Raw genomic sequence first — 27,254 nt, 5'->3', positions numbered from 1 at the left:
CAATGAATTATACAATAAGATTTACTATTGTATTGAGAGATTCAATTGCTAAATCTTAATACAATCAACTATCAATAATACTCGGCACAATTTAGAAAACTAGACAATTCTTAAACCAAACCCAAAAGCAATAAATCAAGTTTTTACAAATGAACACAATGTATATGAACTTGATGAATTGAAACTTGATTGAATTCAATTGTGATCAATACTGAGTTAGAAAGAAAACTTAATTTAATGAATCAAGACTAGGTTTATAGTTAATGCTTTGATCAAATTCAAACCAATTAGCAACAATTATCAAACATTCATATACATAACTTAACATAAAGTAAAAGAGAAAAGGGAAGATAAATGAAACTGGGATTTATAATGGTTCCCCCTTTGAGTCTTGGCTTCGGGGTACCTCAATTCTTCTTGACAGAAAACGTCTCTATCAGGGACTTTCACTTGTTGTTTTCAAAATTAGAAAAGTACCTTTTTGAAAACTAAATCACCCCCGAAGATATTACCGGTTGAGTCACGACCAGGTCGCTCTCTTTAAGACGTTTTGCAGCACTACCCAAGTTTGTTCAAGGTAGACTAACAGCCGCACCGCCTAAAGCAGCTCATCTCACCTGTTCGATTACGTACTACACCGTAAGTAATCGTTCAAGAAATAAAACCACAATATGGTTTAATCGTTTGACTAAACCACTTAATATGATACGAAGACCACTCAAAACCAAAGGGAGAGAAGTAGTAAAAGAAAGGAAGAAAGACCCGTCAACACAAGTCGAAAGAGGGAGAAGGGAGGAAAAACACATGAAGCAACAACTTTGTTTATCGGTATGAAGAATGAGTCAGGCGAGCTCTCATTTTATAGGGATAGTTCGTAACAAATCCGGAGCGACTTAAGCTAACTTGTGGATTAAGCAAACTTAATCTTTATCATTTTCAGGTTATAAAAAATATATTTCTTTTTGACCCAAGTCTGGCCTGGCCGGCGGGGGCGTCGCGCGTGTGATATATATATATATATATATATATATATATATATATATATATATATATATATATATATATATATATGCGTTCACTTGTTCGCAAAAGTGGGTACCCCAAGGGAACACCCTTGGAGCCTACTTATATAAACACTACTAGTGGGTATGTTCTATCCAATGTGGGACATTTTTCAATTCATACCAATACTAGTTCTTTCCTAAGGGACATGAGTTCATTCTTTCCAACTTCCACTCAAATTCAACTAGTGTTGTGATTACAAGAACTTCTTCAATTACCGTAATTTTTAATACCTATGCAACCACGACCCCCAATCTTCAAGTAACTCTTGAAATTGGCGATTCTCCAAGTCTTGGAATCCTCAATTACCCATGCAATCATTGAAGCTCTTCACCTTGAACTCTTATTTGCTATGTCTTGTGGTTGGATCCCCTTGAACTTGAGAACATTAGAAAGAAAAAAAAAACCAATACCCATGGAGGTGGAATGTAATTACTCAATTCACTTTGGAAACTTGATTCCCAACCAAGATCCTTGAAAGCAATCAACTTACAACCCTTATAGATATCTAGTAAACTATGATTCAAAGACCACAATGATTCTTAGAAAAAGTGTTTAATCTGAAGAACAAGTGGAGAGAGAGAGAGAGAGAGAGAGAGAGAGAGAGAGAGAGAGAGAGAGAGAGAGGTTTGGAGACTCTAGAGAGAATAAATGCAAATGATTCAGTTTTTATAGAGATATGAGGATAAGACTATATATAGAAAAGAGTGGAAAGAAGAAAATTGTATTAAAAAAATATGAGGATAAGACTATATATAGAAAAGAGTGGAAAGAAGAAAATTGTATTAAAAAACAAAGTGAGTATTCAAATCACTAAAAGTTTGATTCGTATCAAACATGTGAAAAAGGATGAATATGGAGTTTTGAAGATTGATACGAATCATGCAATGTATGACTCGAATCATCCTTACCCAGATGAAGGTTGATACAATTCAAATAATGGTGAATCGAATCAGCACATTGAAAAATAAGTCCATAAAGAGTAAATGATATGAATCAGAAGATTTTGAATTGATTCAACAGTGACACGATTAAAAAAACCATGAATCGCATCAAAATGCATGACACAAACCCAACAATGGCAGAGAGGAGAATTGTTAAGATTCAAAATCCTTTGAATAGAAAGAAATACATAGAAAAACTTTTTCCCACTCAAAAAGAAGATTTTTATGCATATGGAAAACTTTATTTGACATCAAGAATCATATGACATGACGACAAAGAGTGCTAGGTGCTTTAACAAGATTCTTGGCCATAGCTACTATTTATATAGACATCATCAAATTAAACTATAGCTAATTCAATATCTAAGCATCATCAAAACTAATGTTATAAGCAACTTCAGTAACCCCGTCCTACATTTTCACAGTAATTGAATCTCCATCACACGTATCCTTAATCACTTGAATATAAGAATTCATAACCTTTTTCTTCTCTAGGGTTTTCCACAAAATATCTCTAGGCTCTCTATCATACACCTTCTTCAAATCTTTAAAAATTAAGTGCAACTCTTTTTTATCCACACATCACACGTCGAAGTAAGTATATTGCTTCCACAATCGACCTTCACTCATAAAACAAATTGATTATCAGAAAATCGAGTCTCATTTCGTAGTCTTAGTTTAATTAACCTTTTCTCATAACTTCATGGTGCGAATCATAAATTTATTTGTCCTATAATTTGTACAATTTTCTATATGCCCCTTGTTTTTATTGATAAGAATTAAAGTGTTTCTTTTCCACTCATCTAGCATTTTCTTTCTTCACGTAATTTCGTTTTGAAAGTTTTGTGAGCCACCCAATTCCTATATCCCCATGATGGTGAGAAAAACGTAAGAAGAGGGTTGAATTGTGCTGGATATTGCAAACTTTTTCAAAGTGTTTCACAAGTCAGAGTCTGAATGTGTTCAGAGTTTGAGTATAGTTCATAATCTGAGTGCAATTCAGAGTCTGGGTGCAACGGATAAAATCAAACACAGAAAAAGAGAGATAGGGATGTATATATATATCCCTATCTCTCTTTTTCTGTGTTATATATATATATATATATATATATATATATATATATATATATATATATATATATATATATCTGTGTGTGTGTGTGTGTGTGTGTGTGTGTGTGTGTGTGTGTATAGAGAGAGAGAGAGAGCAGACACAAAACAATTATACTCATTCCTCCTATAATCCAGAAGTAGTCCATCTGTGGACAAATAATTATTTTCTTTCTTTAAACAAATTGTTTTTTTTGTTCTTCATGAAGTTTGTTGTTATGTGGGTAGTTTTACTTTCTAAAACATATTTGCTGCGATCCATCAGTAACGTGATTATATGCATCTAATTTTTATAGTTGCTGTCAAAGAAGAACAGGAGATGTAATCCAGAACCTCAATATTTTGGATAAAAGAAAATAATTGTGTATAGATAAATATGAAGTGAGTGAGTATATATGTGCAGAATTTTTCTGTCTGCAAATACTGTGTTGTATTATGTTACGTGACCCATCTTTGGAGAAGAAAAATGAATGATATATCAGTGTAGTTTGGTATGTGGAGAAATGATGAAGTACTCATTCTATATTTGTGTATACTATTATTTATTATATTGATTAGACTGAAGGAAAGAAAGAAACACGTTTTTTTATTGAGTGGCACTAGGTGTTCCTACTAATGGGGAAATAAGGCATGATAATAGGAAAAATCAAAGTCTAATGGTCAAAGCAACCTGACATGTAGTTTATAAATCATGAATTAAAGCACATGACAAAAGGACCAATTTATGTTAACTTTTGAAATAAAATAAAACCATAAAATTACAACAATTGTTGTACGCGGATGACTGAAGGATCACAACCTGCAAAACAAGAGAGTGTGAAGTAAAACCTGAGGCGTGACTAAGTCACTGGACTAAGGAATTATCCGCAGAATTGCGCAACTCCCCCAGAATACAAGAGGTTCATCTCGGCGATAATCATACCGAGACTATCAAAACACGAGAAATAAACAATACAAGGTAACTCAGGCACTTGCTATTTTATGTAAAATGAAAGAACAAATTTTACTAAGTGTTTTAGGTGATGAGGGACTGGTTTTTGAAAGAAGGTTTTCGTCAAAAAACTGTTTTAGACAAACTACACTTATATTGTATAGACTCCACTTATCACTAACTTCCTTCACACTATAATTAATATAAATAATAATAATATTAACACCAGCGGTTGAGAAGTTTTAGGAACGTAAGTGTAACGCACCAACAACAAAGTTAAGGAAAAAAGAGTTAGTCATGTAAAATACCAGTCAAACTTAGTTGGCACACTTAAAACACATTTAAAATAATTAAGTTTAACTAATATCACTCAATAAATAGTTAGAATAATTCAAAGGATGTTCCACAAATCATGGTAAAATGACAACGTGACTTATCATATCTATTATTTATATGTCATTAAAATTAATTTCCAAATTAAATCAATCAAAATAAAATAAATAAATATAAATAACTTTTGAAATATCTAAAATATACAACAATCCCCCACATATTTCAAAAGTTTGAAATTAAGAAAATAATTGGCCTGAGTCACCTTTGAATGTAATGCATCGGAACGGTGTAGCAAGCTATGGAACCCGTCCTAGACTAATGAGGCTTAACACACAGTGAATTGGTTTAGCAAGCTATGGAACCCAATACACTTGATGTATGCTAGAGGTCTCATAATCACATTACACCCCCACAATTCTCGTGTAATCGTTGTGTTGCGCATTTAGGCCGTGCGCGTGTCTAGTTTTCATGAGTGCTCTAGAGACCCGCCACGGTCTCATGCAAGCGGCCCCACTTGACACTCATATAGGTGATTCCATCTAGTGCATGCTACAACCACACACCACCCTAAAGGCTTATGGTAATCATTAAAGGCATTAAAAGCCTAACCCTCAAATTTTAATTTAATTAGAACTTCTCATTTCATTGTCATGATACTATAGGAAAAGGACAAAACAGTTTAGTGCTAACATAACTAACAAGTGACTTATTTTTCCCATCGAACCTTTTTCATGGGATCTCCAATCATAAAGGTTGGGTTCCCATCACTTGTCGTTTTCGAGTGGCATAGTCCCATTTCTCTAAATTTCCTCCCAAGGGGTTTTTTTATACGGACCCGCTAAATTCACAAATATTGACCAAGACGTCTCTTAGTCAATTAACCTCATATTTCATCAAGTCTATAAAAATAAACTCGGATTACACAATAAATTACATATGTCTGCTTAGCTGACAACTAAGCGACAAATTAGTCATCAATAAGATAAATCTACTTGTAGATTTATTCTTATTGGATTCATATATAATTATCATCATTGTATTATTTGAATACAATGGTTCATCCATTCTAAATAATGTCTCATGTATTGTTCAGTCAACTTCCCTAATATGGTTTATCAAGTCTACTTAGACAAATTCCAAATGACAACATCTCCACAAAGGGGATAATCAAATCCAAAAATATTTAGTTATTATATAAGTCTGCTTAAATAAACTTTAAGCAACGTCACTATCAACCAGGTATGCTTGAATGACTATCAAAAGACAATGCCCCCACAATTGGTAATATAATGTAGAGTTAATTTAATTAAATTCTAATACAATGGATAGTTCATAGTATACCATTTGATATTTCATGAGTTAAAAAATCATCACAAAATTATTTATAAAGTGAACTCATTAAATGGATCATACAAATTTTCACAATCATAACATCAACAAATCCACTTATTAAGAGCACTAAATCTCAACATAGAATATGAACTCAAAAGTAGGAAAGGAAATATTTTGCATACTTTCACAGCATATTAGTCAAAAGGTCAAAATAAAATAAGGACTTCAAAACTACAAATTACATATGTTCCAAATTTGGTTCGACACAATTTGCTTTAAAGCAACTACCCAAGTAATACATTTCATAAACTTCTCATTAACATACATATCATATTAGTGCACTTCTAAAATTTCTCAAATCACAGAAATATATATACAATCGTCACAAAGTAAACTTACTCAAATAATATATATTTGTAGCATAAACATTCCAATAAAGTTCTCATATATCATCAAACATTTCAGTTTAATTTATATCCACATCATTTTAATTTACGGCAAACAACTCCTAACTCAATTAATGTTTGATAGCAAATAAAACTAAAACTACTCTATTAAAAATTATCAATGCAAATCAATCCCAATAATACAACCTCATATATCCAATATGTGCAAACATTGAACTTCATAGATCTAATAGAATACACAAAGTAAACACATGTCCCAGCAAGCATTTATCGTCCAATTGGATGAAGAAGGTTAATAGAAACTTGTTCTTTTAAGTCTCACAAAAGTATTCAGATTAACAATCATCTCAAAGCTCTACACACTTTGAATAAATTTTAAATCGGTTTTTAACTACTCATGTTTGCACTCACTCATTTAGATAAAATATCACATCAAATATTTTAAAGACAATATTACTTGAATATCCAACAAACATATGTATGAGGCATATAATGCTTTATGAAATTCAGTTTTCAACTTTGATAAATCACTGTCATCAATCAAACAAAGAGTACTACGATAAAATAGTATGAAACCTTTTAGAAACTCACGTTTAAAATTACAGGTGATCAGTCTCAAACAAACAAGGGCTTAATAATTTACATCAGATTTTCAAAATGCCTCATTAATCAAAACAATACTATATTTCAAATCAAGTAAATCAACAATTTTCAACATGATTAAAAATATTATGCTAGCTCAAATAATTAAGTAGGAAAATGCACCCAAACACATGATTGTAATTTACACAAGTACGTTTAAATTAAGGACAAGTAAAATGGAGTAGATAGAACCTGTGTGACATATCCACAATGTAATTTTCTACAACTTATTCGCCATTCTCTTCAAATCAAAGGTTCACCACCTCTACATGACGATGTAAGGACTCATTCACAATTCCAAGTAACATCATCAAGCTGCTCATCATAGGTGGCCACTGTCAGAGAGCCGACCATGTTGCAGGTTGGTAACGACATTTCATAACCCTTTCCAGCCATAATTCCTTAGATTGTTGTACGCGGATGACTGAAGGATCACAACCTGCAAAACAAGAGAGTGTGAAGTAAAACCTGAGGCGTGACTAAGTCACTGGACTAAGGAATTATCCGCAGATTTGCGCAACTCCCCCAGAATACAACAGGTTCATCTCGGCGATAATCATACCGAGGCTATCAGAACACGAGAAATAAACAATACAAGGTAACTCAGGCACTTGCTATTTTATGTAAAATGAAAGAACAAATTTTACTAAGTGTTTAAGGTGATGAGGGACTGGTTTTTGAAAGAAGGTTTTCGTCAAAAAACTGTTTTAGACAAACTACACTTCTATTGTATAGACTCCACTTATCACTAACTTCCTTCACACTATAATTAATATAAATAATAATAATATTAACACCAGCGGTTGAGAAGTTTTAGGAACGTAAGTGTAACGCACCAACAGCAAAGTTAAGGAAAAAAGAATTAGTCATGTAAAATACCAGTCAAACTTAGTTGGCACACTTAAAACACATTTAAAATAATTAAGTTTAACTAATATCACTCAATAAATAGTTAGAATAATTCAAAGGATGTTCCACAAATCATGGTAAAATGACAACATGACTTATCATATCTATTATTTATATGTCATTAAAATTAATTTCCAAATTAAATCAATCAAAATAAAATAAATAAATATAAATAACTTTTGAAATATCTAAAATATACAACAGTCCAATCCCCTTACAATTTCAAGTAGGCATGGAAACAAAACCCATACCCGTGTGTACCCACCGAAACCGAACCCAAATTGAGGAGTTTTCCCCGCTTTTGTCTGGGTTTGAGTATGGGTTTGACTTTTCCCCGATCTCAAAACACGGGTATGAGACGGGTTATGGGGATATAAGTACTCACCCCGAACCAATACTCAAACCCGTCCCGAATGTAGAAAATCAATTAATTATCCCTTTTGTATAAATAAAAACTCATACCCTAAATCATTTCACTCACACTGTCAAAATCTCAGTCTGTCAAACTAAATCTTTCGACAACAAACATTAGTATAAAATAAATGAGAAGAACACGCGAGAAATTAAGTCAAAATTGGATCACATCACAAACATAATATTCATATCCATAAAGAATATACTTCACATTAGTCAAGAAAATCATTACAACATAAGAATCACAATATTCACATACATAATGTTAAAATTCAATCCAAGATAGTCACAACAAAGATAGTCACAAATAATAATTAAGGCAGTTAAGGACATATTCTCACAAGGTAATCAAGAGCCTTCACTGTGGAATAGTCGCAATTCAGACAGTGATAAAAATAGTCACAAATGACATTGAAGACGTTCAATAGCATACTCTCACGAGATAATCTACATCATTCTTAACTTTCACCAATCATTTGTATAGATGTATATGCAATACATCTCATCTCTTTATTATTAATGCATGTGGTACATAATATATGTCTTCAAGCTGGAAACATCTGCCCTTTCGACTCCTCATACTCCAATTGGTTCAACTCGACAAATTATTGTTGAAGGTAAAAAAATAAAATGTGAGAATACACTCTAAAAAATGCAATTTTGAAATTAGTTCAGAGACACTTACCCAAAATTAGATAATTAACCTTCAGATGATATACATAATATTCTCACGAAAGTTTTGATATTGTTTTCATTAAAATCGAACCTTCGGTGAAGAAGAACATATCAAAATAGCAAAATCCATAAACGCAAAAAGTAGAGGTTTCTGCAAGGGTATTGGAAAGGCTAAAATTTTGTAAAAGTGATTGTGATACACTAACACAACGAGAGAAACAACATACTAAAATTTGAGGAAAATCGGAAAATGTTTCTGGACAGCTGATTAGCATCGTGATGTGATTTCCCTCTTCATGGGAGCCATTGCTACTATTGTTGTTGTTCGCCCGTGAGTTTTACTTCTCTCCCTCTTACGTTAGGGTTTTAAGTCTCTCTTATTCCAAATACATTGCGCATGGGCCAATCAATTCTAACACTCATTGGTTCATATATTTTCTTCTATTAATTAGGTCCACTCAACTATATACACCCACCCATTTATTCTCTTCACTCACTAATAATAAAAACTAATTTTATTTTACTCACTCATAACTAATATTGTCCCAAAAATACTCATAGTAAACCACTATCATTTTTCTAAAATGATTAAAATAATAAATCAATAAATAAATATAACCTCTTATATTACTTCTAAATCAAATAATTATCACACCATAACAACTACACATGTAAGGAAAAATAATCAAAATATTACTAAGCAACCAATATAATTATTTATAAAATAAATAATTAAATAAGATGTTAGTTAGAAATAATTAAAATAAAATATGCACACAATTCTTATTAATTCACTTGATGTCACAATAATAAGCAACATACATGTACACATTAAAATAATAAGTAGATATTTATACGATGACCATATATATATATATATATATATATATATATATATATATATATATATATATATATATATATATATATATATATATATATATAGAAAATATATTATGGAAAATTTGGGGTGTTACATGGGGTGCTTTCCAAACACTTGAGGCGATTGGCAGCACACTTGGGGCGCTTCAATGCAATTTCCTACGCATAATCACCTGAATTCATCCCTTTAGGTGTTTGCTTCCATATAAGATGTCTTGGGACTGGGGAAAATAATTCCTTCCTTTGCAATGTCTTCCGAGACCTCTTGAATCTTCATTCATTGTTTTCCGAAAGTCTTCACAAGTCTTCAAGATGTTTTGCTTTGCCGATTTGCATGATTTCTTCATGAATTACATTAAAAACCCTACAATTGCTATGTTTCGAGAAATGTAGAATTACATAACTCGTATAGAAAACATTAGAAAATGTCTCGAAAATCATAGACAATTGCTCTAATACTCATATATTCTGAATGAAAACTAAATGAAAATAACTGGAAAACATGCTAAGAATAACGTAAGATGACATGTTATCAACTTTCAAATTTGTCTTCATTGTCCCTCCAATAAAGGTCTTGCAGCATTTTGATCCAGGCCCTCATTCCTTCTCTGAAAAATCTGCATCTGGTTCAGCTCATCAATGTCATGACCATGACACCTCTTTAATAGGAGTTTGAAACGTTCGTATGCATCGTATAAAAATTCTCCATTTCCTTTCTCAAAGTGGGTGATTTCTTCCCTTGGTGCAATAAACTTTAATACATGGAAAAATCTTTCAAGGAACTTTTCTTCAAGATTATCCCAAGCTGCAAATGTTCCGTTAGGAAGAGAAAATAACCAATCTTTTACACGTCCTTCTAAAGACATAGAGAACAGTCTCAAGTATCAACCTTTTTTGATCTTCTCTAACTTTATGTGTAGAGAGCTATGAGTACGACGGTTTGACTTGGATCAATTTTTAGTTAAAAAAATCTTCAAACCGGTGAAATCTTCATCGGTTCGATTTGTTTTGGCTATCAATGTTTTTTAAAAAAGGAACCGAACCAAACTAAACTAACCGGTTTGGATCGGTTTATTTGATCGGCTTGTTTGAAATACAATTAAAAAAAAAATCATATTCTCACTATTTGTATTTCATGCAAACAACATACTAAAATATTTAATCGAACTTTGTATTTCATATTTTATTTTTTATGTTCTCCGTTTTTCACACGACTTTGTATAACTCACCAAAAAATGGACGATCTCAGTAGCAATGAGGAACAATCAGTTAGGTGTCGCTGACGGCTACAATTATGTTTTTTTTTTTCTTTCTATTAATTAATATTTCCTATAATATTTCCCCTAAAAAAATGTAAAAGTGGGACAACTAACATTTTATTTTATAAAAATTATAGTTAATTTATTGATTTAAAAAACAAATCTATTATTACACTTCAATAAAAACAGACCCACATATCTCTATAAAAACACGCTGTGTTGTACCTGTTACATACATCCCCTCACAGCATGGGTCACTTTTCCATCACCATTACTTTCATTTTTCTCTTCCTAACTCGCTACCACCAACTCGTTCATACCGATTCACAAACTCATGTACCTCCATACTCCTGTGACACCACCAACCCACTTACAAAATCCTTTCCCTTCTGCAATCTCAACCTTACCATCACTCAAAGAGCCAATGACATTGTGTCACGGCTCACATTGGATGAGAAAATCTCTCAACTCGTTAACACAGCTCCTGCCATTCCTCGACTCGGTATACCGAGTTACCAATGGTGGGATGAAGCGTTGCACGGTGTTGCTAATGCTGGTAAAGGGATAAGATTGAATGGTAGTGTTGCAGGTGCTACTAGTTTTCCTCAAGTTATTCTTACTGCTGCTTCTTTTGATCCTAAACTTTGGTACCGAATCAGTAAGGTTAGTAACTCTTTTAATCCATGTTTGAAATTCATTTTAAGATATTTTTTGTATTTTTATATCTTTATATACAAAAACATGAACTAGTTTAAAGATTTTAGTTTTTGGTTGATTAGTTTAAGATATATTAATTACTTGAATTCAGTTTTTATAATAAGAAAACATATTATATTAGTGTATTTTTATCATCACTTCAGATGAGTTCGTCAGACTTGAGACCTTCGAGTATACTCTTCTAATGGTCTCGGGTTTGAATCATTTCAGTGTCAGATAAAAAATTATACTTTTTTATCTTAATTAAAATGTATGTAGGTGATTGGAACTGAGGCTAGAGGAGTGTACAATGCTGGACAAGCCCAAGGGATGACGTTTTGGGCACCAAACATAAACATATTTAGGGACCCAAGATGGGGAAGAGGACAAGAAACAGCTGGGGAAGATCCTTTGGTAAATTCAAAATATGCTGTTTCCTATGTGAGAGGACTTCAAGGAGATTCCTTTGAAGGTGGGAAACTAATTGGAGATCGTCTTAAAGCTTCTGCTTGTTGCAAACACTTTACTGCTTATGATTTGGATCATTGGAAGGGTTTGGACCGTTTTGATTTTGATGCAAAAGTAAGTTTTCTTTTCTCTATGATTTGGATGATTAATTCTGCGGTGAACAAGTGAGATAAATCTTGCATCATGCACAAACTAATTTTCACTATTAGATCAATAAATCTTATTGTTATATTGAAAGATGTATAATGTGATTTATTAGTCAAATGTAGAAATGATATTTGTGGATGATACAAAACCATTTTATTTGTGCTCACTCCCCCGGTCTTATTTATAAGAGAAATTTTGGTCAACGAAAGTTAATGTATTTGGTTTGAATTTTGAACCAGATACATCAACTTTTGTTAACCAAACATTCTCTTATAAATAGGACCGGAGTGAGTATTAGACAAAGCCGTCACCTGATTTGTCTTTTAGTTTCGTTTGTTGTGTTGTACAGCAGAGTATGTTTTGTCTTTTTGTTATTTTTATTTTGAATTGCCTTGTTTTATGTCGTTGATGAATACTTGGAACTTGAATAATTTCTTGCATATTAGAGCTTCAATTATCTTTAGTCATGTTAGGTATTATTGCCAAAAGAATAGTTGATTTAATATTGAAATTAAAAAATGACAAATAGGTAGTAGCAAAATTTTGAAAAAAAAAAAAATCGATACGTGAATAAAAACGGAGAAAGTGACCAAGTTCTTGTTTGTTTAGTTTGTTGAGTTGTGCATATCATGATGATTTGTCTTTTTGTTTCACATTTTGAATTGCCTTGTTTTATGCCGTTGATCAATGCTTGGAACTTGAACAATGTCTTACATAGCTCTGGTTTTGGATCAAGAGGTGGTTTTGGATACATTTGGTCAACTTTTTATGCTAATGATTCTTATTATATTCTTCAGCTTTTAAATTTTTCCATTTAAATAATCCAAATCCGTTCTAATAATTCAGGTTACTTTGCAAGATTTGGCGGATACGTATCAACCCCCATTTCATAGTTGCATAGTACAAGGACGGTCTAGTGGAATAATGTGTGCTTACAACCGTGTCAATGGAGTTCCAAATTGTGCAGATTACAATTTGTTAACCAAAACTGCTAGACAAAAATGGAATTTCAATGGGTATAGATATTAGTTTGTGTTGCATGTTTTTTTTTTACCCTTATAATTATTTCAAATTTATTTTTTTAATTCTTTTATTTACTTTTTAGTTCTTACAAATTACAAAATTGGAAACACAAAATATGTAGTTTTGTATTTTTGTTTAGATATTTAAAAGCGAGTACAAAAATGTAAATTTTATAAGAAGGAACCCCTTATAAGAATTAAACAATATATTTAACAATGTATCCTTTATGAAACAATGTTTTTCACTCTATTGAAGGTGTGAGCAATGGCCTACTTAGTTGGTGAAACTTAGTTTTCAATTCAAACTTTTCAGTTTTCTCTCCTCTTTTTGAAGCTACATTTTTATAATGTATCATTCACCAAAATGTGAAAGTGAACTTTTACTTATTTTTACTTGATTAATAAGAATGATTTTTTGGTGTTAAAATCAGGTATATTACGTCGGATTGTGAAGCAGTAAGAATCATATATGATAATCAAGGTTATGCAAAAACACCAGAGGATGCTGTAGCTGATGTACTTCAAGCTGGTATACTTTCACTTTTCTTTTTATGTCATAATCAGAAGTAGATAAATATAGCTATTACGTGTTTACGGATTCTATCAAAATTTTATGTGTTTTAGAATTGATTTATAACTAAATAAAATCACAATGACAATGTGACATTTAATTATGGTTATCTTACTTTATCAATGGTCCCAATGGAAGGTACTTTTCTCACTTTGTAGTTTGGTCAGTTTACATTTTTTGCTCATATTACTAGCAAAAAAATCACATGGTTTACCCACATTTTCATTAGAGTCCCCACATATATTCCCCACGCCAAGCAAGTTAAATAGCATACTCCAAAAATTTACAGCTGGATTTAAGTTGTGTGTCAAAGACTGTACTTGTTTTAATGTCTATCATTGGACCTGAGTACAACCTAAAAACTTTCTTTCAATTAGAGATTTATTTCATGCTTATTTTTCTGAGAGGTGTGCATTTTACCTCATACCAAGATCTAATCGACTAAATCACGAGAATTAAAAAAGTTGGTTTTAATATAAATTTGTTGACAATTGTTATTGTTTTATATGTTTACCTTTTAGGATAGAGAATAAGTTTATATTTCAATCAACATATCTATTCCAAGTTTCAGAAAATGATGTAATATAATTAGACTTACATTGGTAAATAAATACTTGAAAATTTAAAAAAGATCTTAAAGTGACTTCCTTGTCTTTTGTATTTTAGTTATGACTTTGCCAGTGGCCTCATTTGTGTCATAGAGTGAGGAAAATTTGCAAGTGTCCATGATAATTAAGATTGATCCATGCACTCTAAGTTTTATGGTTAAATTACATGTCTTAATTTTACACAATGTGGACATATACTATCTCTAAGCACTATAATCACTTTAGTTATCTTTATTTTGTAACAGAACAGAACATGACTTTACTCTTTAGATTTAATGCATGTTTAGATTGATGATGAATAGTAGTTATGTTTATTTTGCAACAGAACATGACTTTAGAAATAATGCATGTTTAGATTGTCGATGAACTTTAGAGAATCACATAGTATCACTGGAATTTTGTCAAACTCAACTCCAAACATATACAAGTACTATTATAATCAAGGCGATTTACATGTTCTGTAATCAAACTTTTCAGGGATGGATGTAGAGTGTGGTGATTACTTGACAAAGCATGCAAAGGCAGCAGTAATACAAAAAAAAGTACCAATATCTCAAATTGACCGTGCCCTACACAATCTATTCACCATTAGAATAAGACTAGGCTTGTTTGATGGGAATCCAACCAAACTCCAATATGGCACAATTGGTCCAAACCAAGTCTGCTCTAAAGAAAACCTAGACGTTGCTCTTGAAGCTGCAAGAAGCGGCATTGTACTTTTAAAAAACACTGCCTCAATTCTCCCGCTTCCAAGAGTAAATACCCTTGGAGTTATAGGCCCTAATGCCAATAAATCATCTAAAGTTGTTTTAGGAAACTACTTTGGCCGTCCTTGTAGATTAGTACCAATATTAAAAGGATTTTACACTTATGCTAGCCAAACACATTATCGTTCTGGATGTCTTGATGGAACAAAGTGTGCTTCAGCTGAAATCGACCGAGCAGTTGAAGTTGCTAAAATAAGTGATTATGTTATTTTGGTTATGGGATTGGATCAAAGTCAAGAGAGGGAATCACGCGATAGAGATGATTTAGAGTTGCCTGGTAAGCAGCAAGAACTTATTAATAGTGTTGCCAAAGCTTCTAAGAAGCCGGTTATTTTGGTAATTTTGTGTGGTGGTCCTGTTGATATTACTTTTGCTAAGAATAATGACAAAATTGGAGGGATTATTTGGGCTGGTTACCCTGGTGAACTTGGTGGAAAGGCTCTTGCTCAGGTTGTGTTTGGTGACTATAACCCAGGTTAGTTTTCTTCTATGCTTTATCCATTGATAGATAAAAACACATAATATGGTAAAAAATGGATTTAGATTGTTTGCAGTGTTACTGCACGCAGTCAGGTAACATCTGAAGATTGGACGGTTCAGATTTCAATGACTATTTGATTTTTTAAAATCTAAAATATCAAGTTTGAAATTTAAACTGCTCAATCTTTGATTGGATGGTTCAGATATTTCTAACTGCTTGCAATGTAGTTGTGGCTGCGCACGACCAAGATCCTTAAAACATGCATAAACTTCGTAGATTTGGAAAAGTCTTAACTATTGAATAAGATAATATTTAGTTAAGCAAAAAGGGAATTTTTAAATTTTTTATTTTATATTGGGAGACAAGGGAAAGAGTTTGAAAAATCAGCTTCGGTCCCATGCAACCATTTAGTAAACACAACTAAATCTCAGTTACTGGATGTGGAATGAACCTTGAACCAACTACAGAGATTTGGCTGAACTGACTAGAGATTCAAAGAAAAATAGTCTTTATGTTCATGGTTTTTAAAAATAGTCTGCAACTGCAACTGTGACCATAAAATGAAGACTATTTTCTATATGACGGTTGTAGCAACGTCAAATATATTTAGCAAATGTTTTCTACAATATCATTCATGTCAATGCAACTTAAAAGTGTCCACAATTTAAAATATTGCTTATAGTGCTGTAAACTTTTTGTGGTTGACCAAAATTATTATATACATGCCCAAATAACTTTTTCAACTAATTGGATGCTTTGTTAATGACTGCAATGCAGGAGGGAGACTACCAATGACATGGTACCCAAAAGATTTCATCAAAATACCAATGACAGACATGAGAATGAGAGCTGATCCATCATCAGGCTATCCCGGTAGAACCTACCGTTTCTACACAGGTCCAAAGGTCTACGAATTCGGCTATGGCCTAAGCTACTCAAATTATTCCTACAACTTCATTTCCGTCAAAAACAACAACCTTCACATCAACCAATCAACCACTCATTCGATACTCGAAAACTCTGAAACAATCCATTACAAGCTTGTTTCAGAGTTGGGCGAAGAAACATGTCAAACCATGTCAATTTCTGTCACATTGGGAATTACAAATACTGGAAGCATGGCTGGAAAACATCCTGTGTTGCTGTTTGTGAAGCCAAAGAAAGGTAGAAATGGAAATCCAGTGAAACAGTTGGTGGGGTTTGAGAGTGTGACGGTGGAAGGAGGTGGAAAGGGCGAAGTTGGATTTGAAGTTAGTGTTTGTGAGCATCTTAGTAGAGCAAATGAGAGTGGTGTAAAGGTGGTTGAAGAAGGTGGTTATTTGTTGGTTGTGGGAGAGGAAGAGTACTCAATAAGTATCACTGTTTAATGAAATGTTGTATTGAGTAATTTTCAATCAAGTAAAGATGGAAAGCTTGATGAGTTAATTGCAATGTGACTCTCCTTATGTAATGGAAAGCTTGATTGGCCCTGATAATATAATCATGATAATATATTTTTGGTATATCCTATCCTCCATCTCATGTCTTCTAAGGTTATGTATATTTTTAAAAAAAACCAATGAGTAAATTAATTTAATGATAAATTAAATTCATTTACTAAAATACCCTTATTAATATTATGCATGTCACTCTATTTTCAAATAAGCGAGTAGATGACATATTAACATTAATATAATTTGTTTTCATTGAAAACAAAACAAAACTTGCAAATGACGACCCAAACTAGGTATTTATAATCTAAGACTTTCTAACATCTTGAAAAGTTTGTCGAGAAGGCTCAATATGAGACCACTAATGCAATAAGTCGTGATAAATTGAGTATCATATCTATATGGATTGTCATTCCAACTAGCCAATTCATGTAATTTATATATAACAATAAATAACTCCTTCAAAAAAAAAATATAACAATAAATAAAATAAAATAAAAGAAAAAGGGGGGAGTTGTGCAGTTTGATCTATTTGCTCAGAGCAAGAGTTTAGGAGTAATATGTTTATGATTGCAAAATTTTAGCGGCTATTAAGATTCTTAGAATCCCATCTATTCATTTGTCGGAATTAATTAATGGTCAAGCATTATTCAGATATTGGTTAAATGTATTCTATTTAAGTGATGAGTTTGTGGAGTTTTATTTCCCTCCATGTTGTCAAGTTGCACCTACTGATCGCATGGGTTTGTGTGTGTGTGGGGCCTTACACTCTCAGAGGTCATATGTTTTACTCCCCTCCAGCTGTCAATATTTATGTTCTCAGAGGGCTGAAATTGCAGATCACAGATTCCATGAATCACGCATGAATCATGTTCTTCATTTTTAGTGTTTAGGGTGCTATATATACATACCACTATTTACTCATCTTGCACAATAATTCATCATTCATCTCTCAGCATTAGCAGATGCACACACAACAACAATTTTTTATTCATTGATGCATGCAATTTGGTATCTCAACGGTGTATGTTAATGCTATTTTATTGGGAGTTTAAGGTTATATAATTGTTGTGCATTTCTATTTGGATCTAGATGTATGTTTCTCTTTAGCTATGTAGTGAATTTGAAATGTTCAATTTAATTTTTAATCTTCAGGTGTGGAAAAGAAGTTTAAAAAGCCGGAGAAGAGATACCCACTTCATTTTGTAAACCTGTTGATAATCGAGGAATAAAGACTGATGGACTTAAGGAGTTGTTCATGTCACGATAGCAACCACTCTAATTTTTTAGAGAGGCGACCACAAAAGGAGCACAATACGTTGTGTGAAGACAATCATCAAAAGTTTTGCTAGGATTCACAATTTTACAAGTTTTTTTCTTTTTTTTTTACAAAGATGGTCATATGTTTTTACTCCTACATTTTGATCTATATATAGGTTAATTCTTAATGCTAGGTTACAAATTCTAATGATTTTTCCATGTGTGTTTTTGTATTCTGATATATGGAATGAAATCAAAATAACAATTCTATGTAATTTTCTATTTGAATGTTGATATTAAATAAGAGATTAAGAAAAGATTACGAGGTTGCTGAATTTGTTTTAATGGTTTTCATTGTAGCTCTTTGACAAGAAGTTCTATGAGTAGATAACCAGGAACATAGTTTAGCAAATATAGAGTCTGTATTTTTACATGTTCTTTAACTATATGGCTGCTTAGTCCGATCGCTTTTTATGGAAAAACCTACACCATAAAATGAATCAGTAATATATGAAAAATAAATTAAGAGATTATTGCTTCTTCTTTTCTTTTTCTTTTTTTTTTTTTTTGTAGAAGAGAGTAGTAAAACATTGATATGCACCTGTAAAAAATAGAGGGCAAAATTATTTAGTGAACCACATTTTTAATCATTTTTTTCAGCCGCGCTATTTATCGTGACACCTTTTCTCGCGAATGCATCACAAATGCATTGTGAATATGTGGTCAAACTTTCAATGAGAAGAACGACCTTGCATATTGTTTTAAATTTTTTTGACATTTTTCTTTTATTTTGATCAGAATGTGATTTTTCAAGCATCTCTCTTTATCCATCATCACCTCTTTAGACTGGTGTTGTGCTTTTTAGGTTTAATAGAACGTTTTCCTTTTTTTTTTACGTTAAGATTTCCACGCTTACCAAAAAAAATTAGTGTAATATTTGTCGAAACTTATATATTAATTTGGCAATTATATTAGTTAAAACTTAATTTAAACTTATTGTACAATCTTGACTATGAAATCGCCATCATATTAATTTGGCAACATTATGAATTCATTGTACTATTTCTTTATTTTTATTGATTTCTTTAACTAACCGTGATCTTTTTCTTTTTTTTTTCTGGGTACAAACTAACCGTGATCTTTATTTTGCTAATAATGGATACTCATTTTTTTTTATGGGTAGGGATACTCATTTTTAAATTGAAAATATCAATTTATATTAATATATCAATTTTAATATCTATTTATACTACGATAAATATCTTCACCATTTTCATATCATGTTTTGTTAAAATGATATATTAATATTAATATAAATTAATATCAAAAATGCGATATTAAGATTGAAAATAGATTAAATAGATATTCAAATGGTAAGACACTTTGTGATGCATTCCCGAGAAAAGTTTCACGATAAATAGCGGTTGAAAGAAAAATGATTAAAAACGCGGTTCACTAAATAATTTTGCCATCTATATTTAAATATATATTAAAATATGTCCAAAAGATATTAAAGAAAATTGAAAATATCTTCACCATTTTAATATCTATTTATATTAATATATCAATTTTAAATGGGGTTTCCTTGCTAAAAATGTGATTTTGAATCTCCTTTATAACATTAAGTTCTCTTATTTACGATTGGATGTAATATGTTTATTGTCTTACAATAATCGGTTCAAAATTAGGGAAATTCTAACCGGTTTAAAATTTCTAAAGTACACATGACACCTCTTCTTTCTAATGAGCATTAAATACTACTTCATCTCATAAAAAGAGTTTTCACTTGTGATTCATTTGGCAAGGCAATGTATGTAGATTAATTCGTTACCTTTATTATGTCTTTTAATCATTAGTTTTTGCTTTGTTATTAAAATAAGGGTTAATTATGTTTCTAGTCCCTATAAAATAGCGACCTTGTAAGTTTAGTCCTTACTTAATTTTAATAGCATTTTTAGTCCCTAATTTTGTTTTTTTGCCCTGAGTATTAGTCCCTACTCAATTCAAATTTGTTTAATTTATGCTTAAACTCTTAAATTTTTGAACAATTTTTTGCAGACATGTTTAGAACATTACTAAAAGTTCCTCCGCAAAAAATTATCGCAAAATTTGATTTCTACATCCAGATTTTATTACTTTTTATCTTTAACTTTTGTCGTTTTAAAAAATTCATATTTAATTCATTTCATGTCTGAAAATTCTAAATTTTAGTAAACGAACCTTTCATAGTGTTCTAATCTTGTCTCAAAAAAATCGTTCAAAAATTTAAGAGTTTAAGGATAATTAATCAAACTTTGTTTTAGGAGGGACTAAAATTATAATTAAATTTTTTTTTATAGGGACTAAAAATGCTATTAAAATTAAGTAAGGACTAAACTTACAAGGTCGCTATTTTATAGGGACTAGAAACATAATTAACCCTTAAAATAATTTAGGGTTAAATATGTTTATGGTCCCTATAAAATTTTAAACTTTTAAGTTTAGTCTTTACCTAATTTTAATAGGTTTTTTAGTCCCTACAAAAAAAAATTACTTCTAATTTTAGTCACTGTTACAACAAAGTTTGTTTAATTATCCTTAAACTCTTAAATTCTTGAACGATTTGTTTGAGACAAGTTTAGAACTCTATGAAAGATTCATTTACTAAAATTTAGAATTTTTTAACATGAAACGAATTAAATATGAATTTTTTTAAAACGACAAAAGTTAAAGATAAAATTAACAAAATCTGGACGTAAAAATCAAATTTTGCAACAATTTTTTGCAGAGGAACTTTTACTAATTTTCTTAACACGTCTGCAAAAAAATTGTTCAAAAACTCAAGAGTTTAACCATAAATTAAACAAATTTGAATTGAGGAGAGACTAATACTGAGTGCAGAAAAAAAAATTAGGGACTAAAATAACAATTAAAATTAAGTAAGGACTAAACTTAAAAGGTCCCAATTTTATAGGGACCAAAAACATATTTAACCCAATAATTTATTTCAATATTTTAATAATTATAGCTAGGAAAAAAAATGGTTTCAAAATTTACATTAAGTTTTGGCTTATTGAAAACCATTATTCTTAAGAATTTGTGTAAGGAGTTCGAACGAATTTATGACACATATGTTTCATTTAAATCCACTATTGTTTCCTTTTGGTGAAGATTGATATTACGTTGTTGAATTGTGTTACTATAGCTTCGTTTACAAGAAGGATGAGATATATTTTTCACAACTTCAAGGATGCCATGTAACTCAAATTGAAGAGAAATATAAAATTTTATCAAATCTATGGTTTGAAGGAGAACAAAATATGCAAGAATTTGAAATGATAGAGATTGAATAAAAAACATAGCATCAAAGTGAATGACAGTCATAAAATAAATTTTAGATTAAAAAATTAAACAAATGACATCCAAACACTAACAAAATAATCCATCATAATGTTGAGACATCAGAAAGGAGTCTACATTGGGTTGGACCATTATATTAGGGTAAAAGTAATCACACAAGTGATATTGATACCATGTCTTCACTTAAAATGTCTAAGAAACATGTATTTTTTTTTTTGACATTAACATGTATTTTGTTAACTCAGCATAATACATCTATATTTTGACATTGTTAGATCTCATCAAAGACCAAAAATGAAGGAATTTGAAATAATGGAGGTGGGATAAAAAAATAGCATAAAAACGAATGACATAAAAAAATAATTTTTTTTTTTAAAAGTTCATCATTGGGGGTGTTTAAACTAGGTTGGATAATCGCATTATGCTAGGAGTAATAACAAAAGTGAAATTGACACCACATCTTCATCCAAATTGTTGACGCATTAGACATATGGGTCATTTAACTTATATGTTTTTCACCATCTACTCTTGCATCTAATATGAAATTTTAACTCACATATGACTTATTGACATTTCTCGCTTACATGTGAGACTGTACATATGTAATCTGGTAACATAGTCAAATGAGATTAAGGAATGCATAACAGGGTAAGAATATGGGTTGGTGATGAATTAATAGAGGGAGGTTTTTGTTCATTTCTTTCATGCGAAGAGAGAAAATAAATTAGAAAAAAAGACAAAAAAAAAAAAGAATTTGAACATGAGAGAACTGATAAGGAAAAAAGGAGTGTTTGTGCTTTGTCTGTAAAAGTATATAAAATAAACTGAATATATGGTAATTTACGGGATTGTCGAAGGAGTTAGAGATATTTGAGGAAATATTTTACCAAAAAAATAAACTAAATAAATAAAGCGCCACATTATTTAAATAATTCTAATAACCATTTATTTTGTCAAATTAGCAAAACTCATATAGAGTTTTCCATTGTCAAATCTCACCAAAGACCAAAAGTGAAAGAATTTTAAATGATAAAGGCTGGATAAAAGATTTGATATGAAAGTGAATGATATCCAATAACCAAAATTTAAAATAAAAGATTAAACAAATGACATTAAAAAACTAATAAAACAATTTACCATAATGTTGGGATAATGTTAGGACTTTTGGGTGAGCCTACACTGGGTTGAATCATCATATTAATTATTTTACCAAAAAATTAGACTCAATTAAAAAAAAAATCACATCATTTTAAAATTTCTAATAAGTATATATTTTTATCAACTCAGAATAATACATATGCATTCTTCTAGGGGATTCTACACTGAGTTTGATCAAACATTATATTAAGAGAAACCACACAAGTGAGATTGATATCATATCTTCGTCTAAAACCTTTAGGTATCAGGTATTTGAGTCATCACACTTATATGTTGTTCAAAGTCTACTCTTCCATTCAATATATATAGAACTTTTTAACCCACACTCGACAGATTAACATCTCTTAATCAAATGCGCAACTATCCACATCCGTAATTACAAGACATATTTAAATCAAGTCAAATTAAGGCACGATTAAACAGTTTGGTTGGTGGTGGTTTCATGGAGTGAGTTTTAAGTTCTTTTCTTCCATAAGAAGAAAGAAATAAAATTAAAAGGAAAAAAAATATGGAATTGAAAAAGGAATTTAAACATGAGAAGATAGGAGAAAGACAATAAATATTATGTGTTTTGTTTTCTTAAAAAAATAAAAATATTATGCGTTTTATTGTGGGTGTATAGGGAATAACGTGAGTTGTAGGTTATTTTATGGGTTTGTTGAAGGAGTTGGAGATTTTTCGGTATGGACAACACTTAGGTACAATTCTTTAGGTGCTTTTCGTATGGTTATTAACTAAAAATACACCTTTTTTTTGGATATAACAAACTTTGATAAATTATGGATTTAAGGAAATCATGGTAAATTTAGTTAAGAACCATACGAAAAGCATCTAAGGAATTGAACCTAAGTTTTTTCCTTTGGGTAATTAGTTTACCAACAAATTAGATTAGTTAAATAATTTTAAATTGTCTAATAAGCATATATTTTTGTCTACTTAGCATAATGCATCAGCATTTTACCATTTTCATTTGCCACCAAAGTCCAAAAGTGAATAAATTTGAAATAATAGACGTTGAATGAAAGATTTCATATGAAAGAGAATGACATCCAAAAATTAAAAAAAGAACGGTTCATAACAATCTTTTGACTTTCAGAGAATACTACATTGAGTTTGATTATCTCATTATATAAAGAGATTCCACACGAGTGAGTTTGACACCACACCTTAACCTAAATATTAACGAACTAGGTATATGACTCATACCACTCATATGTTTCTCAATATTTACTCTTGCATCCAATGTAGAACTTTAGTTGACACTTAAAACACTAACGTCTCTCACTCATGTTTGAGACTCTCTACATCTGTAACACCCGGAACCACACATGCTTCCTCCATAAAATTGAATTAGGTTATTATACCATCGTTGAACCTTATAGAGGGAGCCAACATTAGTGTGGATCAATCTATTGGACATAAAACAACTATATAAATGAGAATAATACCACATCTTCATCCAATATTTTAATTACAAGGGAATTCTAGCCCGTGTTTGGCACGGGTATCCATACTAGTGTCACTCTATTTTCAAATAAGCGAGTAGATGACATATTAACATTAATATAATTTGTTTTCATTGAAAACAAAACAAAACTTGCAAATGACGACCCGAACTAGGTATTTATAATCTAAGACTTTCTAACATCTTGAAAAGTTTGTCGAGAAGGCTCAATATGAGACCACTAATGCAATAAGTCGTGATAAATTGAGTATCATATCTATATGGATTGTCATTCCAACTAGCCAATTCGTGTAATTTATATATAACAATAAATAACTCCTTCAAAAAAATATAACAATAAATAAAATAAAATAAAAGAAAAAGGGGGGAGTTGTGCAGTTTGATCTATTTGCTCAGAGCAAGAGTTTAGGAGTAATATGTTTATGATTGCAAAATTTTAGCGGCTATTAAGATTCTTAGAATCCCATCTATTCATTTGTCGGAATTAATTAATGGTCAAGCATTATTCAGATATTGGTTAAATGTATTCTATTTAAGTGATGAGTTTGTGGAGTTTTATTTCCCTCCATGCTGTCAAGTTGCACCTACTGATCGCATGGGTTTGTGTGTGTGTGTGGGGCCTTACACTCTCAGAGGTCATATGTTTTACTCCCCTTCAGCTGTCAAGTTGCATCCTTACATCGGAGTTTCTACACGGGTTCATGCTTAGGGTAGTCAATCTTATAGGGGGATGCTTCCTAGCACGTAGATGTATATGTGGGTTCTTACTCTCTCAAAGATAATTGAAGCACAAACTTAAACTAGGGTTTCCTAAATTCTTAAGGTCCTAAAGGTTCTCTCGTCTATGAATCTTAGACGTTCATCAACATATTCTCCTTGGTAGTTCTACAAACAGGAAGCCATATCTCCTCTACCTTACCAAGGATGTAAGAAGATTAGGGTGCGTTTGATGGTCAGGATAGAGAGGCAGGATATGATTAATATTTCCTATCCTGTTCTAATCTTCCGTTTGATGCACCAAAGGGATAGGATAAATTATTCCTTTTACTTATCCTATCCTATCACTCTTTTGTAATTCCTATCCTAAGTTTTGGCTGGGTTAAAATTAACCTATCCGATTTGGTAAAGAAAATCCCTATTCTGCCCTCACTCTTTTGCCCCTGTTGTATCCTCTCATCTTCTTCCTCTCGCTTACCAGTGTCGTCATGTATGCTATTCTCAAAAAAAATTATATTTCTTTTTTTTTTCCGATTCCAATTATCTTTTTTATTGATTCCTCTTTCTTTTTTTTCTTCTTCTTTTTGTAGATTCATCTAGTTTTTTTCTTTATGGATTTAAATTTATTTCATTCTTTTTGAATCGTTTTTAAAATTTCCTCCGATGATAGATCTCTCTCTTTTTTATATAAATTCCTATTCTTTATTTAAACCATATATAGATTCTTCTTTCCCATGTTCCCTTACCTGCCACTTCCTTCACTTGGCTATCAATTTGAATTTTGTCCTCTTCTCCTATTTTTCTCTATCGATTTCAATTGTTTTTTTCTTCTTGTCGGCGGATTTCCGTTTTTTTACAGATTACTTCTTATTATTTGTTGTGAATTTCAATTTTTCCTCTCTCTGTGATGTTGTTGTTGATATGAATAAACATGAAAACCTGTTAAAATATGTTATAAAATGAATTTGATTATAAGGATAATTTTGTCATTTAATCAAATAAAATAATGTTATCCTAATAATTATCATGTCTGCATCAAACACATGATAGGATGAGTGTTTATCCTTTTCATATCATATCATATCTCTATCCAGCTTCATATCATATCCTGTCTTTATCCTATCCTGACCATCTAGTTCCTAGGTTCAATTAACATTATTACTATTATTTCCCTAATTCGGGTGGTTAAACAGTTATATAAGTTATTACTTGATTCATGTAGGTTATCACCGAATATTATGTTATGTCACTTCCCTAGTTATTGTTATCTCTGGGTTGGTTCACTCGGGTGAAACTAAGAATTCGCATAATAAAATTAAATAGGATTCATAAAATAACAGAATAAAAAACTTAAATTAAAATAATCCAACAAATTAAATAGAGGTTCATCTTAGAACCCTACCCTGATAGGATTTAGTTACTCATGGTAACTAAAGACAAATTACAAAAGTAATAAAACATTACATAGAGACTTAGAGTGAGGAGAGAGATTCCTCCCTGAAAAATATGAATGAGAGGAGTTGTATTTATAGGCAAAGTTTCCACCAGGGTTTGGGCTTTGAAATTGGGTTTTCCCGTCAAAAAGTAGCAAAAAGCAATTACTTCTCGAAACAACACACTCAGACGCACGCAGAACACACTTGGGGGGCTCATGGAAGACACTCGGGGACATGAGTGCAATTTTACACACTTGGGGGCGCCTGGATCACACCAAGGGGAGCACTAATGACAGGTCATCTTACGTTATTCTTAGCATATTTTTCTGTCATTTTCAGTAGGTTTTACCAGCAAAACGGAGGAGTATTAGAGCAATTGACTATGATTTTGGGTCAATTGTAAGGTTTTCTATATTTGAGTATGTAATTCTATTCTTCCCGAAACATAACAATTCTAGGGTGTTTTTGATGTAATTCACGAAGAAGTCATGCAAATTGCAAAACAAGAACATCCAAAGATTAGTAAAGACCTTGGGATGATCAAGAATGAAGATTTAAGAGGTCTCATAAGACTTTACAGAGGGAGAAATTATGTTCCCAGGTCCCAAGACATCACATATGGAAGCAAACACCCAAAAGGATGAAAAACGGAAAGACCGGGTCCATAACGCACTCACATGCGCCTATGGCATGGCTTGTGCGGTGCACTGAAAAGTGCGGGCGAAAACTATTATCCTGGTTTTTTGTGGGAAAATGCCCGGATTTTGGGCCCAACTTCAGGTGGAAACT

General features: G+C 31.5%; 1 protein-coding gene across 1 annotated transcript; it reads left to right on the top strand.

The window, feature by feature from the left end:
- Positions 1-11,133: 11,133 nt before the first annotated feature.
- Positions 11,134-17,162, top strand: LOC146922633 (putative beta-D-xylosidase 7). Its single transcript, XM_085715468.1, has 6 exons — positions 11,134-11,563; positions 11,876-12,178; positions 13,058-13,227; positions 13,665-13,762; positions 14,890-15,654; positions 16,438-17,162. The coding sequence occupies exons 1-6, from the start codon at positions 11,150-11,152 to the stop codon at positions 17,025-17,027; spliced, it is 2,340 nt and encodes a 779-aa protein (XP_085571594.1). The 5' UTR covers positions 11,134-11,149; the 3' UTR covers positions 17,028-17,162.
- The last annotated feature ends 10,092 nt before the right edge of the window (positions 17,163-27,254 follow it).

This window comes from Medicago sativa, chromosome 5 (genome assembly GCF_051527215.1).
Source record: "Medicago sativa cultivar Bolivia chromosome 5, Bolivia_mono, whole genome shotgun sequence".
Taxonomy (NCBI): Eukaryota; Viridiplantae; Streptophyta; class Magnoliopsida; order Fabales; family Fabaceae; genus Medicago; species Medicago sativa.
The sequence above is the reverse complement of the archived record's forward strand: the minus strand, read 5'-3'. Positions and strand labels throughout refer to the sequence as shown.

Excerpts from the sequence above, each read along its gene's own strand:
- LOC146922633 (XM_085715468.1), top strand. The coding sequence starts at position 11,150 with ATGGGTCACTTTTCCATCACCATTACTTTCATTTTTCTCTTCCTAACT. Across the intron at positions 12,179-13,057 it reads GTTTTGATTTTGATGCAAAA|GTTACTTTGCAAGATTTGGC; the intron begins GTAAGTTTTCTT and ends CTAATAATTCAG. Across the intron at positions 13,763-14,889 it reads AGCTGATGTACTTCAAGCTG|GGATGGATGTAGAGTGTGGT; the intron begins GTATACTTTCAC and ends CAAACTTTTCAG.